General features: G+C 40.0%; 1 protein-coding gene across 1 annotated transcript in view; it reads left to right on the top strand.

Annotated features, from left to right (window-relative positions):
• KIF6 (kinesin family member 6) overlaps positions 1-14,470 on the top strand; it is a 283,991-nt gene that overhangs the window by 268,442 nt on the left and 1,079 nt on the right. The window contains exons 17-20 of the mRNA XM_077812187.1: positions 164-248; positions 889-1,024; positions 3,040-3,134; positions 12,867-12,956. Of these exons, the coding sequence (XP_077668313.1) occupies positions 164-248; positions 889-1,024; positions 3,040-3,134; positions 12,867-12,956 (406 nt within the window). The remainder of the gene's footprint in view (positions 1-163; positions 249-888; positions 1,025-3,039; positions 3,135-12,866; positions 12,957-14,470) is intronic.

The following is a 14,470-nucleotide window of genomic DNA, read 5'->3' as shown; positions in this document are numbered from 1 at the left end:
CAAGGCCTAAGTTAGGATTTGGAACCCAGATCCCCAGAGGGGAAAGACTAATGCACTACCCCATAGTACTACTTAGCACCTTTCAAGCTGTTCTTATTCTAATTAAAATGCATTTCCCTGCTCTGTATGATCGTTGCTAACCCCTGATAACCTCTACTTGTAGGTGTTGCCAGTCCTTCTGAAGATCTACATGAATCTGATCCCGGGGAAGAGAAGCTTCGAGCACAAATTGAAGAAGAGAAAAAAAGGTGTTGTTTCTGCCTCATCACATACTTCAAATATCAAATTAAAATGACATCTGGATATGTGCAGTGTGTCCCAATAAGACTTCAGTACTCACCACTAACCTCTGCTTTGCTTTGACATTATTACAAATATGCCATCTTTCCAGTTCACTATTAACTTTCCACTTTCAGTCTAAAATGTCAGCTAGTTTCCTGTAAAATATAATAGAACATCAATGGGAAATCTGTAAGCCTGGTCTGGCAGTCTAAACATAGTGCAATATGTTACAGTACTGAGGATCAGAGTTAGCAATTTATTCATTGGGATCAGAGTTAGAAATCTGCTCTTTGGTCCTAAGCTGGCAGGGGCTGGGAGTGCTACCAAGACAACATACTTATCCATCTGTTATTTGCTCCCATGGCCATTTCAGGAGCAATAAATGATTTGCTAGGGTCGGGTTTTTGTATCTGCTGCCCATAGAAGCTCTAATAAAATATGAGATGCTCCCCCATCCCTGGCTTTGAGACATTGTTTTGAAGTTCAGGGTTGGTAACTGCCATGGGTAGCATAAAACTACATTAATGATCTGTCAGCATGTTTTCCCAGAGCCAAAGACAAAACTTCTCTGTTCTGAACAAACCCTCTTCTCCTTTCTCACTGCAGTTATAAAACAATGTTCAATCGCTTGAAAGGGTTGAAGATAGAGATTGAACACTTGCAGCTTCTTATGGAAAAAGCCAAGGTGAAACTGCAAAAAGACTTTGAAGTCTGGTGGTCTGAGGAGGCATCAAATCTGCAGGTATCGGAATGTCTCCTTTAACGCTATGCAAATATAAAATTAAATCTGCACTTGTTGCCTAAAGAAACCATTGATTAGATGGGAAGGGGACTATTATGGTTGAAACTTTGGTCCTGATTTTTCTCACTCTGACTCTGGTGTAAATCAGAACTCGATAGAATTACACTAGTGTAAAATTAGTGCAGGTGAAAGGACTATCAAGCCCTTTTCCCCCCCATTGTGTGCCCTAGTTTGGCACCTTCTTAAACATCTTCCAAAGAAGTCATTTTCACATAAAACCTAACTCAGAAACAATACATGTTAATCATGTTTTCAATATCTTTTAACTTTTTTTTAAACGTTTTACTTCAGAAACACTTGCCTGAGGAATTCCAAATGGAATTGAAAGATCTTGGTGACATCTATTGCACCCGCCTGTTCTGAGATGGGGAAAGGCCTGCTCAGGAAGATGTTCATGAGGATACTGAATACATTGGAATGATGCATTCGATTCCAATGAATTTTTAAAGAATGTAAAGTGACCAGGGGAGACTTAGGGCCAGATTATCTCTTATTGCTCACAAAATCTATGCTGCTTTACGATTTACATGGGGTTTGGAAGATGGCAGCCACCACCAGTAGCACATCCATGAAAGCCAACACAGGCAACTGATTTCCAACTTCCCCTGGTTTTGATGACCCCTGTAGCCCTACAGAATTTCTAAGCTCCCTTGTGGTTCACCTATTCTCAGCTCAGAATGCCAGCACATCTCCTGGCTCTCCAGCCAACTTCCACAACTGAGACTGTAGCCAACTTTAGGAAATCCACAGACGCAGAGTCCCCAACTTAATAATTGTAGTTATAACACACTAAATAGGTTTATTTTAAAATAATATGTTAAAAAGTTTGTACCACAGTGAAACAAGCTAAGATACAGGGCTTCACAATCACAGGAGATATCACAAAGGCAAAAAACATCACAAGAGATATCATTCTCATAGGCTTTCTCATTGTCACTTCTCTAAAAGTCTTTCCTGGCAGGATTTCGCTAAGATATAGATGGTGGTGACAATAACATGTTGAAAGGGAGCCCCATTATGTCTGCTAGTAGAAGATCATCCCCAAACATTTGAGATCATGTCTGCATGTCATAACTAATTATAACAATGATGAGATGTGAGCCTAAATTAAAAAGAATGTGGAATCCAAGTATTATGTGACCACGTGGAAGACCATATATACTCCTTGAGTAAAAAATTATAAGTAAATAAAATTTTAACATGTTCAGCCAATATTCCTTTTTCTTCCAAAAATATCTATATTAATAACTAAGCTGTAGTTTTATAAAAACATTATAAAGAAATGTATTGAACGTACAGTTGACTTCCATGAACTTGTTATCTTGATATGGCATCAGGCAACTTAACTAGTTTAAATGCAAGCTTTGGTAGCAAAACACATGTCAAGTAAAACATTATAACTGTGTGGGTGGCAATGGGGAGGGGATTAATGGCCTTGCTATCTGCAAACACAGCCTTTCAGAGAGCTGTGAAGTATAATCCTTGTACCTACTGGAGGATGTCTTCTGTGTCTGTCCACAGGAGAGGCCCAAGATCAGCCTCTCATGATTCATCAATGGAAGCTTTAGAAATCAGGACTAAATAATTACTTTGATACCTTGAACCTTGACCTATCTATAGATCTAAACACACTAAGTAATTCAGGTCAGCTGCTGAGACATTTTGAAAACCTGAAATTTGAGCTAGAAAATTCTTAAACTACTCCTAAACACTTTCTCGGAATGCCTACAGGAGTTCTTGTGACAACGATAAGATCAGCAGGAGGATGCAGCTAAACTGGAAAGCATTGTTTGGATACAAGGCTTTGGCTGTGATTCTCAAAGGCACTGAGGATTGGCCTAACTCTGTTACTATTGCCGTCAATAATAAAATTCCCATTGACTTTCATGGGAGCAGAATTAGGCAGATGTTGAAAGCTTTTAAAAATTCTACCCTGCACATTTCTGTTTCTCTAGGACCAGCAAGAGAAACTACCAGTGAGCAATTCAGCAAGTGCCTTGAGGGCTTCCCCCCAGTCTCTTGAATCCCAGCAACATCTGTATACTAACAGGTAAGCTGAATGTTTTACTTCCCCATCTATGCAGCTGATAACAGCATTAATTGGAGCTTATTGCCTCTCAGTTCTTCTGTAGGTTGCAGACATTTTCTGTGGAAAACAGCTTCGTAAAAATTGTGTTGCACCTGGGTAATCATGTATTGCTGAGGTACCACAGTGCTGGGCATGAAATGGACTGATGGACAAATAGATACAAAAGAAATATTTTTATCTTTCACTTATTATTTGCTATAGTATTTAGGGTGGCTAGTTGTAGTGTGAAACCTTGTTTTACTGTGAAAAATCTTCTGTTGCTATAGTTATTGTTCTTCACTTGATTTTGATAGCAAGTCTGATATCTCAGAATAGGGAAGCATTCCCTGTATCTAGAAAAGGCAGCCATCTTCTCCATCCTGTCATTTGTCACTTCTGATTTCACAGCCTACAATTTTAGGCTGAGAAGGTAAATCTCTCATATCCATCCATTTTGTGGAGTGATGTCATTGCACATATGTAGAGAGAGGCTTAGTTCACACATGAATTTACCAGTTTTCATGTTCCAAGATTAAACCGATGGAAAAGATTAACCTATTTCTAGTGGCGTTGAGCCCCTTCTCTCATCCCCTGCTAGAGATGGCCTTATTCCCTGGTTTATAAAGATACTGTACGTCAACAATGTACTTAGCTTTGGAACCACCCAAATTACCTCACGTGTGCCATTAAATATTGAATATCGTGGTATGCCCATGGCTGTGAGACAAGTTAATTTGCGTTATGGCTTTATTACAGCTACCTGCAGTGGGTGCCATTAAAATCTTAGCATATATTGTACTATAGGAATACATTTATCATGGTATTGGCAGTATTTAGAATGGGGAATATTACAAATACCACAGTTCATTTAACTGCTGTAAGTGATCAGTGTATGTCTTTGTCAAGGCTGAATCCCCACTCTGTCACTCCAAGTGCAGAAAGTGGGGGCCTGCAAGGATTTTAAAATTAATACTTGCCACTCCAGGCTTGTATTACACTTCCAAGGTTATAGCTTCTCTCTGACCTTGGCTTGGTAAACGCTGCCATCACCCAAATGCAAAAAAAAAACCTTTTGAACCCAGGAAGAAGCACTTGGGAGTTCCTCCTTGTGGTGTACCCTCAAGCCCTTTCACCCCCCTACAGGGAAGAGCTGAGAAAGAAAACAAAGGAAATTAGCTGTCGCTACCAGCTAATCAAACAACAGGCACAAACCCATGAGGACACCAAAAATCTAATCCTGTTCTTAAAAAAGGTAAATTTTATTAAAAACAAAAAGAAAGAAAATACATCTGGAACTTAGGCTTTTGCTAGATTTTAAAAGAGCAATTCCAAAAATTAAGCACCCAAAATAGCTCTCTTGGGGGTTCAGCTTAAAGGTTACAAGCAAACAAAAGCATCTGGGGTTAGCACAGAGGAGTCCACAATCCAAAAAATAAATAAAAGAAATAACCCTAATTGCATCTTTTTAGACATTCCCTAATTTTACTTACATATCTGAGGCTCCAGATAAGTAGGTTCGAGGTATGAATTGATAATCTATAATCAGACCTGGCTTAAAGCTGTTTACAACATTACAGCTCCATGTCCCTGCAGCCCGAAGAACAACAGACAAAGGGAAAGTTTCTTTCCCAATTTTAAAAAGTTCTACCTTCCCATTGGCTCTTTTGGTCAGGTGCCCACTCCTTTCCTTTTACCTGTGGGCTTGTTAACCCTTTACAGGTAAAGCAAGCAGAGAACAGACCAAGAGGGATTTTACAGCTAACTGGCTGGCTGGGTGTCCATCAAATGGAGGTACTCCCCTCCTCCCCTCCTTACCCCTTCAAGTCTGCTTACAGCATTTTGTCTTGAGGGTAAAGAAAAAAGGGCTGCTGAAATGAACAAGCTGAAGAAAAACAATAGGGAAAACATGATTTCTCCTGCACAAACTTTACCCTTACACTAGACAGTTCCATTGTGCCAGGGTTTAGCTATTTACCGTGGTCCTGGTCCTGGAGTTTTAGGTGATTTTTATGTATCCTAGGCTGAGATTATTAAGCATCTTGAATGTAAGGACAGAGACCTTGAACTGATGTGATGTTCTATGAGGAGCCAATGTAGTTGTAATTTTGTTTTCCCGTATCTAATTTCACCTTTGAAGTTACTTTTGTACTGACCTTTTGAAGTCCACTGTTCTTCTTTTCTCATAGTTTCATGGAGAGTTAATCTTATTTTATGTTAAGCTCTTTAAACCAATTTCACACAGGTATATTTTCAGTGTATGCACACACAATTAGAAACACGGCTCTTTTATTGTGAGGGGGAGCTGCAGGCTTAGTATCCCACTGTGCATGAAAATGTACTCTTGCTCTTTGGAACCTGGTTGAGGCTTTAACATTTTAGAGGGAAAGTTTCCAGTTTCACACAGTTTCAGAATATGGAAAAGGAGTACTTGTGGCACCTTAGAGACTAACCAATTTATTTGAGCATAAGCTTTCGTGAGCTACAGCTCACTTCATTGGATGCATCGGATCCACTTTATGCATCTGATGAAGTGAGCTGTAGCTCACGAAAGCTTATGCTCAAATAAATTGGTTAGTCTCTAAGGTGCCACAAGTACTCCTTTTCTTTTTGCGAATACAGACTAACACGGCTGCTACTCTGAAACCTTTCAGAATATAATAGCAGAATGCTCATTGTCCAAGGATTCCCTTGTACCCAGTAGACTCAGTAACGTTACATTATGTAGGATGAGACTTTGGCTATAACTTCCCCTCTCTGTTACATAGTCCTGGTTCACAAATGGCCCCTTGTTACCCAATCCACCAAGAAACTGGTAATATGTTCATATAAATTGATACTACCATCATCACCCATCCGGCAGACTGGTCACAAGTAGAAGCTGATATGAATTATATACCATATAATGTTGTATGTAGATCAGTGGAAACAGGGAGCCATATCCGAGAAGGAATACAGTTAGAAGATATGTTGAATGGACATAAAATCTAACACTTAGTGGGCTCACTGTCAGAAATGTAAGACTACCACTGACAGAATAAGCACGCACTAAAACCATTCAAACTAGCTCCTTGGTATGAACAGAGGTAAATGCAGACTTCAGGATTAGAAGTAATAGAATGTCTGTCTTGGCACATTTCACCATCCCAGGATACAACTCAGGGATTTGGCTAAGGTAACCTTTCTCAAAATCTATATATTCATTCTAAGAAAACCCTTTGGTCATCTTACAAGTCTGTAATACACAGTTTATGTTGACTATTATTGTTTATGGGGCACTTTACAAACATTTTAGAATAATAAAATACTTAATTTGTGCCATGGCTGTTCGGAATGTCATTAATTAGAGGTTAGCAGAGATGATCAGGTCTCAGAAAGAGAAGAGATATCCCCAAGTAATACATGATAATCATAGAATATCAGGGTTGGAAGGAACCTCAGGAGGTCATCTAGTCCAACCCCTTGCTCAAAGCAGGACCAATCCCCCAATTTTTGCCCCAGATCCCTAAATGGCCCCTCAAGGATTGAGCTCACAACCCTTGGGTTTAAGCAGGCCAATGCTCAAACCACTGAGCTATCCCTCCCCCCGCATAATGTATCAGGTCAATTTATAACTTAAGTCCAAGAACAGTTTGGTAATCCGTGTTAGGTTTAAATGGACAAAATTAACAAATTTGTGGCCAAATATTTATCTTCCTTTAAATAAAACAGTGTTTCAGCCCTTAGCAACTCACACAGAACTAGTCTGTGTTACTAAGGGGTCAGTTCTATAAAGTGCTAAGCAAGGGAACTTAGAACCTCACAGGATCAGGCCTTAAAGACCCAAAACCACTGGCTTGATCTTTCTTCCACTGAAGTGAATGGCAAAAATCCCATTGATTTCAATAGCAGCAGAACAGAATTTAGTACCTTGTGGTTTGTTTTGTATAAACACACACTTACACACAAGCCATTCTCAATGTATTCTACATGAGATTTACTTTCCTATAGGAAAAGTGCTGTGTTACACAGGTAAGCTAGTGTTGCCTTACTCATATTACCATCTCTGATGTATTTCAGATAGCTGAAATTTATACCAGGCATTTTCTAGAGGCTTAACCAGAAACATTAGTTACAAAACGAAACTTGCTTGCTCTGCCATTCTTGGGACAAGGCTTCATGCTAGGTAGTTTTGAATATTTTATAGCCTTCTCTGATCGCAAACAGTAATCTGAAATGTTCAGAAAACATAAGGGCCAAAAGAGATTTCAAACAGTGATTGCAATTCTTGGTAGCGATGGGGGTGTACGGGCAACTTATTAAGAAAAAGGTCAACAACATCTGATGAGTTAGAGGAAGAACAGCCAGAGACATCAAAAATAATATTAAATTTTTGTTCCATTTTCTTAGGTTTTGTGTAAGCTTTAATGACGTATAATGAAAATATCCATGCATACAAATAAGAACAAAAAATGTTACCTAATAAGAGCATAAGGCTTCAAATAAGATCTTTAGAGTACATATGAAGTGATACTAATTGTAAATCCTCCTAGATCTTCTAATAAAAGTTTTCAAATCTAAATTAAATTTATCATCTCATATATCCAAAATTTCTAGACTTAGTGCAAATGCAACATGTGAACAGCTCCTAACAAGTGTCATATGAGGCTGTTAGAAGGAGCAAATCCAATCCATTCAAAGGAAATTAATTTAGTCACAATGATGAAAAACTCTGCAATGGGGAGAAAACAGAGAAAGGCTGATCATCTCTCCAGACTGAAAAAGGTCTATGAATATCTCAACAAACGCAGAGTGAAAATATAATGTGAAGGGGAGAGCAATATGAAATACAGAAAACAAGAGACTATTTTACTAAAAAATATACCTGATGAAATTCCCAAAGCATCAGAAAGAGAATGCACTCACTTATCCACACAGTCGTCAGCATAAAGCTGTGAGTTAATTGCAATTGTGTGGGTGTGCGTGTGTCTGTCTGTGGCATCCTACTAACTCTGTAAAACATCTTAAATTGTACAATTCTGGCTCAGTACTCCTTTGCTGCTCCACACCAAAACACAAGGATAGTATTCAGTTCATCCTGGTGGATAGACATTCCACGATTCCTCTCTCACATTGGTTTTTATTTAGGAAGTTTATCAGATTCTTGTATTATCAACTTTACTCGCTGAATATTTAGATTAACTGCTAGTGAAGGATGGAACTGTTCACATGATGGTGCATTCTCATTGAGTCTAGAACGTTTTGGTTCTTATACAAATCTTCTCAGAAGCTCTGGAGGGTTCCCTTCTCCCATTTCTGTCTCCACTTCTGTTTCCAGCTCAGTCGGATCTTTGTCTCTTAATGTTATCCAATCCCTTTTGCTTCACCCAACTCCCTTTCTCCAACTCCAACAGACTCCATGGACATCCAAATCTTTCTCCTTGACCTCAACAGACCCTTTAACTCTCAAGCTTTGTCCTTGAGGCCCCCTACTTTCAATTTACATTCCACAGGAGATAATCTCAGGTCCTGCACGTTCTCTGATGACTTCTTACCTGCTATTGTCTTTACATTTCTTTCCCTGGATTGCAGGAGTCATTCGCTGTATAGGTATTGTGTGAAACTGGGGAAATATTTTCACAACGTTTCTGTAGCATTTTCCATTTTGTCCATTTTTCATGCCCTTGAAATGTCACAATTCGGAACATTTGTGGGTATTATAATGTGTCTGCGGAAGAAGACCTCTGTGTAGCTTGAAAGCTTGTCTCTCTCACCAACAGAAGTTGGTCCAATAAAAAATGTTACCTCACCCACCTTGTCTCTGAGGAAAAAATCCTCTGTTGGTGAATTTCCATTTGAGCTCATTTGTGGGGAAAAGACCACCCACAAAACTCAAGTCACTAAAAATGCTCAAATTTCAAGCAGTTTGAATCTTGCTGCAAATATTTTGCCCACTCTACACAGAATACCTCGCTCCCTTCAATTCCCCAGAAACCCTGTAACTCACAAGATTTGAAATCAGCAGTTTGGCCTGTCTGTGCCTTCCAAGACCCTGTCAGAAAGGAGGCTAATAATTTTCTAATGCAACCCAAATAAACCTGAGGTATGTTCAGAGTGAAAACTGTAGGGAACACTTTCAAAAGCACCTGATATAGAAGCCTAAGTTCTATTTTCAAAAGTGACTTAGGAATTTAGGAGCCTAATTCTAGTTGGAAGTCAAAGAGAAGACTCCTAAGTACCTAAGTCACATTTGAAAGTGGGACTTCACCTCTAGGTCACTCAGATGTTTTTGAAAATTTTACTCAAGTTCTAAAGTCCTGTATTGATCTGATAGCTCTGAAGAAAAGTGGAACTCCTTTGTGCCTAGTTATTGCATCACAGTAATAATATGTCATACATTACCCATTCTCTTGAGGCCCTTTTAACACCCAGACACAATGGTGTGAGATAAGCATGAAGTATTAAACACTTATTGAAAGCTGCATTTTGTATTTAATTAATTTAAAGTGAGTGTCATTTCAATGCAGTAGGCAGATACCAATGGTATAGGACTTCAGGAGTTAAAGAGAAATGTTCAACCCCATAACCTATGAGTTTCTCATTTGAAAATAACTTACACTCTTGGGCACAGTATATTCTGCAAAACTGAACCTGGCACGATGTAACACAGTGAAATATTAGTAATAAATTTCTTTCCTTTTTCAAGTTCTCTGCCAGAAATATCAATTCATAAGCCAAAGTGAATGAACTACTGCAGGGTTAAAAAAGCAGGAATACACCAAGCCCACCACCTAGCGGAAACACACTGCTCCTGAATAACACCATGTTGTAATTCTCTCTTAGTACTGACATAAGAAATACTGCTGTATATACTAACCCCATAGACACAGGAAAGCTGCTGGACAAAGTGAAATTGACATCTATGGCAAAAATCTGCCTTCCTAATTGAGAGATCCCTTGATAATGGCATCTCTCCAGGGGCAGAATGTGCTACACCCTTTTGCAATAAGCAAAGCTATGATCAACAAGCCAGATCCATAGGTCCTTGCTCAGTTTTTATCCAGTCTCCCTTTGATTTCAGTAATAATTTTGCCTGAGTAAAGGCTGGGTACAAACTGAGTTAAGGCCTCAATGTTTGGCTCAGTATTAATTTAGAGAGTTCACAAAATGTATTTCTAAAATACACCAAAATCCTCCATCGTGAAATTAAAACTCCTTCATAGAAAGTGAAATGGTGCATTGTCCTCTGATTCTTTACCCCCTTGTTTGCCACTCTAAAACATTAAGTCCTAAGAGTGCTTTTTTGTGGCCATATTCACTATGCTAGTGCCATCATCACATAAGTTGGATAGAAAATTCCCTTATTCCTGTAAGCAAGAGGTGTTTTTGGTAGTTAAAACAAAAAAGCAGCATCACTTGCCCCATAACCTTAGCCGTGCAGAACACAATGCCATCCACAGCCTCAGAAACAACTCTGACATCATAATCAAAAAGGCTGACAGAGGAGGTGCTGTCGTCATCATGAATAGGTCGGAATATGAACAAGAGGCTGCTAGGCAGCTCTCCAACACCATTTTCTACAAGCCATTACCCTCTGATCTCACTGAGGGTTACCAAAAGAAACTACAGCATTTGCTCAAGAAACTCCCTGAAAAAGCACAAGAACAAATCCGCACAGACACACCCCTGGAACCCCGACCTGGGGTATTCTATCTGCTACCCAAGATCCATAAACCTGGAAATCCTGGGCGCCCCATCATCTCAGGCATTGGCACCCTGACAGCAGGATTGTCTGGCTATGTAGACTCCCTCCTCAGGCCCTACGCTACCAGCACTCCCAGCTATCTTCGAGACACCACCGACTTCCTGAGGAAACTACAGTCCATCGGTGATCTTCCTGAAAACACCATCCTGGCCACTATGGATGTAGAAGCCGTCTACACCAACGTTCCACACAAAGATTGACTACAAGCCGTCAGGAACAGTATCCCCGATAACGTCACGGCAAACCTGGTGGCTGAACTTTGTGACTTTGTCCTCACCCATAACTATTTCACATTTGGGGACAATGTATACCTTCAAATCAGCGGCACTGCTGTGGGTACCCGCATGGCTCCACAGTATGCCAACATTTTTATGGCTGACTTAGAACAACGCTTCCTCAGCTCTCGTCTCCTAACGCCCCTACTCTACTTGCACTATATTGATGACATCTTCATCATCTGGACCCATGGGAAAGAAGCCCTTGAGGAATTGCACCATGATTTCAACAATTTCCATCCCACCATCAGCCTCAGCCTGGGCCAGTCCACACAAGAGATCCACTTCCTGGACACTACGGTGCTAATAAGCGATAGTCACATAAACACCACCCTATACCGGAAACCTACTGACCACTATTCCTACCTACATGCTTCCAGCTTTCACCCAGACCACACCACACAATCCATCGTCTACAGCCAAGCTCTACGATACAACCGCATTTGCTCCAACCCTCAGACAGAGACAAACACCTACAAGATCTCTATCAAGCATTCTTACAACTATAGTACCCACCTGCTGAAGTGAAGAAACAAATTGAGAGAGCCAGAAGAGTACCCAGAAATCACCTACTACAGGACAGGCCCAACAAAGAAAATAACAGAATGCCACTAGCCGTCACCTTCAGCCTCCAACTAAAACCTCTCCAACTCATCATCAAGGATCTACAACCTATCCTGAAGGACGACCCATCACTCTCACAAATCTTGGGAGACAGGCCAGTCCTTGCTTACAGACAGCCCCACAACCTGGAGCAAATACTCACCAGCAACTACACAACAGAACCACTAACCCAGGAACCTATCCTTGCAACAAAGTCTGTTGCCAACTGTGTCCACATATCTATTGAGGGGACACCATCATAGGGCCTAATCACATCAGCCACACTATCAGAGGCTCGTTCACCTGCGCATCTACCAATGTGATATATGCCATCATGTGCCAGCAATGCCCCTCTGCCATGTACGGTGGTCAAACTGGCCAGTCTCTACGTAAAAGAATAAATGGACACAAATCAGATGTCAAGAATTATAACATTCAAAAACCAGTCAGAGAACACTTCAATCTCTCTGGTCACTCGATTACAGACCTAAAAGTCGCAATATTACAACAAAAAGACTTCAGAAACAGAGTCCAACAAGAGACTGCTGAATTGGAATTAATTTGCAAACTGGATACAATTAACTTAGGCTTGAATAGAGACTGGGAGTGGATGGGTCATTACACAAAGTAAAACTATTTCCCCATGTTTATCCCCCCCCTCCACCCCCCACTGTTCCTCAGATGTTCTTGTTAACTGCTGGAAATGGCTCACCTTGATTATCACTACAAAGGGTTTTCTCCTCCCCCCCGCCCCCGCTCTCCTGCTGGTATTAGCTCATCTTAAGTGATCACTCTCCTTACAGTGTATATGATAACACCCATTTTTTCATGTTCTGTGAGTATATAAATCTCCTCACTGTATTTTCCACTGAATGCATCCGATGAAGTGAGCTGTAGCTCACGAAAGCTTATGCTCAAATAAATTGGTTAGTCTCTAAGGTGCCACAAGTACTCCTTTTCTTTTTGCGAATACAGACTAACACGGCTGCTACTCTGAAACCATTCTAAAAACCAGCTTCATTGTAGTCATTTCAGATGTATCCAGAAGTTTCCTCCACATAAACTCTTAATTATCCCTCCATTTTCCACCTCCAGTTTTTCAGATACCAGTAGAGTCAACCCCAATGAAGATCGTGGTAGGAAAAACAACTTGAGCAGGATCAGCAACTCAGCTTCAAATACAAGGTAGGGAGCATGTTGGTGCCATTCAGAGGGTAAGGTAGGCTGGCATTTTGTCTCCAGTGCATTAGAATCCTGAATGTTCCATTGTCATCTCTCCGTGTCTCTTAATAATATACTGAAGCTGCTCATTTTGAATCTGACTTTATAATTAAAGGTAAGGCTATATCCTCACTTATACCCCATGCACCCATATTGAGAGGTGACTCCCCACGTTTCGTGCACTTACTGTTTGACTGGAGGCAGTTTTCTGCTGGTTCATATTGTGAAATATATACCATAACAACATAAAAGGCTCTTTTTATATTCTTTTGTTTTTAAATGGGGATCTTAGAATTTGTAGACCAACGTAGGATGCAGAGACCTTAAAATCAAGAGATCCATAATATTTTTCACCACCATGCTTTTCCCCAGCCCCGGGTGTTACAGCAGAATTTTTAATAGGATTTTGCTGTGTGTATTTCCTTAAGACATTCACATTATCCTTTGTGCAAATTATGCCAGTAACAACTGAGAACAACAACCCCTGTGTCTGTCAGGCTGGGTAGTGAGTATTTGTATTGTTTTCTCAAAGGAGGCATAGCTGCCTTATGCTCGACGAATTTGTTAGCAGAGGCTACTGAGATTTTTTGGAATCACTTTTGTTTATGTTCACTTCCCCCCCACTCCAGAAAAGAACTAGCTTTAACCCTGCTGTGCTTCAAGTTTAACACTTGAGCTGTTTTTTTACTATAGCCGTATCTAAGAAGATGTGGTTAGCATTTATTTATTTATTTGTTTACAATAGGAAAAAGAGCAGAAGGTATTTTCCTCAAATTTTCCAAAATAATCCACTTTTGGGAAGAGGCAAAGCATGGAAAATTTCTTCCCAAAAGATCAGTGTTTCAGAAATGTGTGTGTGTGTGTGTGTGTGTGTGTGTGAAATGAGAAAGGAAAAACGGAATGGAAAAAATGGAAGTTAGGCAGCACCTGGTCTTATGTACTGTACATTTTTCACTGTTAACACTGCTGCTAATCAAAATTTAGCAGAAGATACAGAAAAGTTAACTTTTATATGAATTAGTTACTATACTGTGCTGAATAATTTCTTGATAATGGCTCCTTGATGGCCTGCGTCTGAACCCATGAGATGCTGTACAACAGTAACTCCAGGTCATAAAGGAGGACGTTGACTTTCATGTGACAAAGTGTGTTGTAATCTGCTTCCTTAACTGAGAATATCTGACTCTCCCCTGTGGTCCTCAGTTTTTACTCAGTCCTTATAGTTTTTATAGAGATGTCTCCACTAATAGCTACTAGAAAGATCATCCTAAGAAATAGTGCTCTGTTGGAGTTTTAGAATATCCTTGTTAATTAGATAAAAATAGACATTTTGTGGAGTTTGTAACAATTTCTGTACAATTGCCATCTTGGTTCTGTGCCAGCAGACCACCACTTACCAGCTAGAGACTTAATTAGCAGGACAGTATCAGACATCTGTTCTATATCAGCCAAGATTATATTCTGCCATAATAGTTACT

Source organism: Eretmochelys imbricata, chromosome 3 (genome assembly GCF_965152235.1).
Source record: "Eretmochelys imbricata isolate rEreImb1 chromosome 3, rEreImb1.hap1, whole genome shotgun sequence".
Classification (NCBI taxonomy): Eukaryota; Metazoa; Chordata; order Testudines; family Cheloniidae; genus Eretmochelys; species Eretmochelys imbricata.
This window is presented reverse-complemented; position numbering and strand designations above follow the sequence as displayed.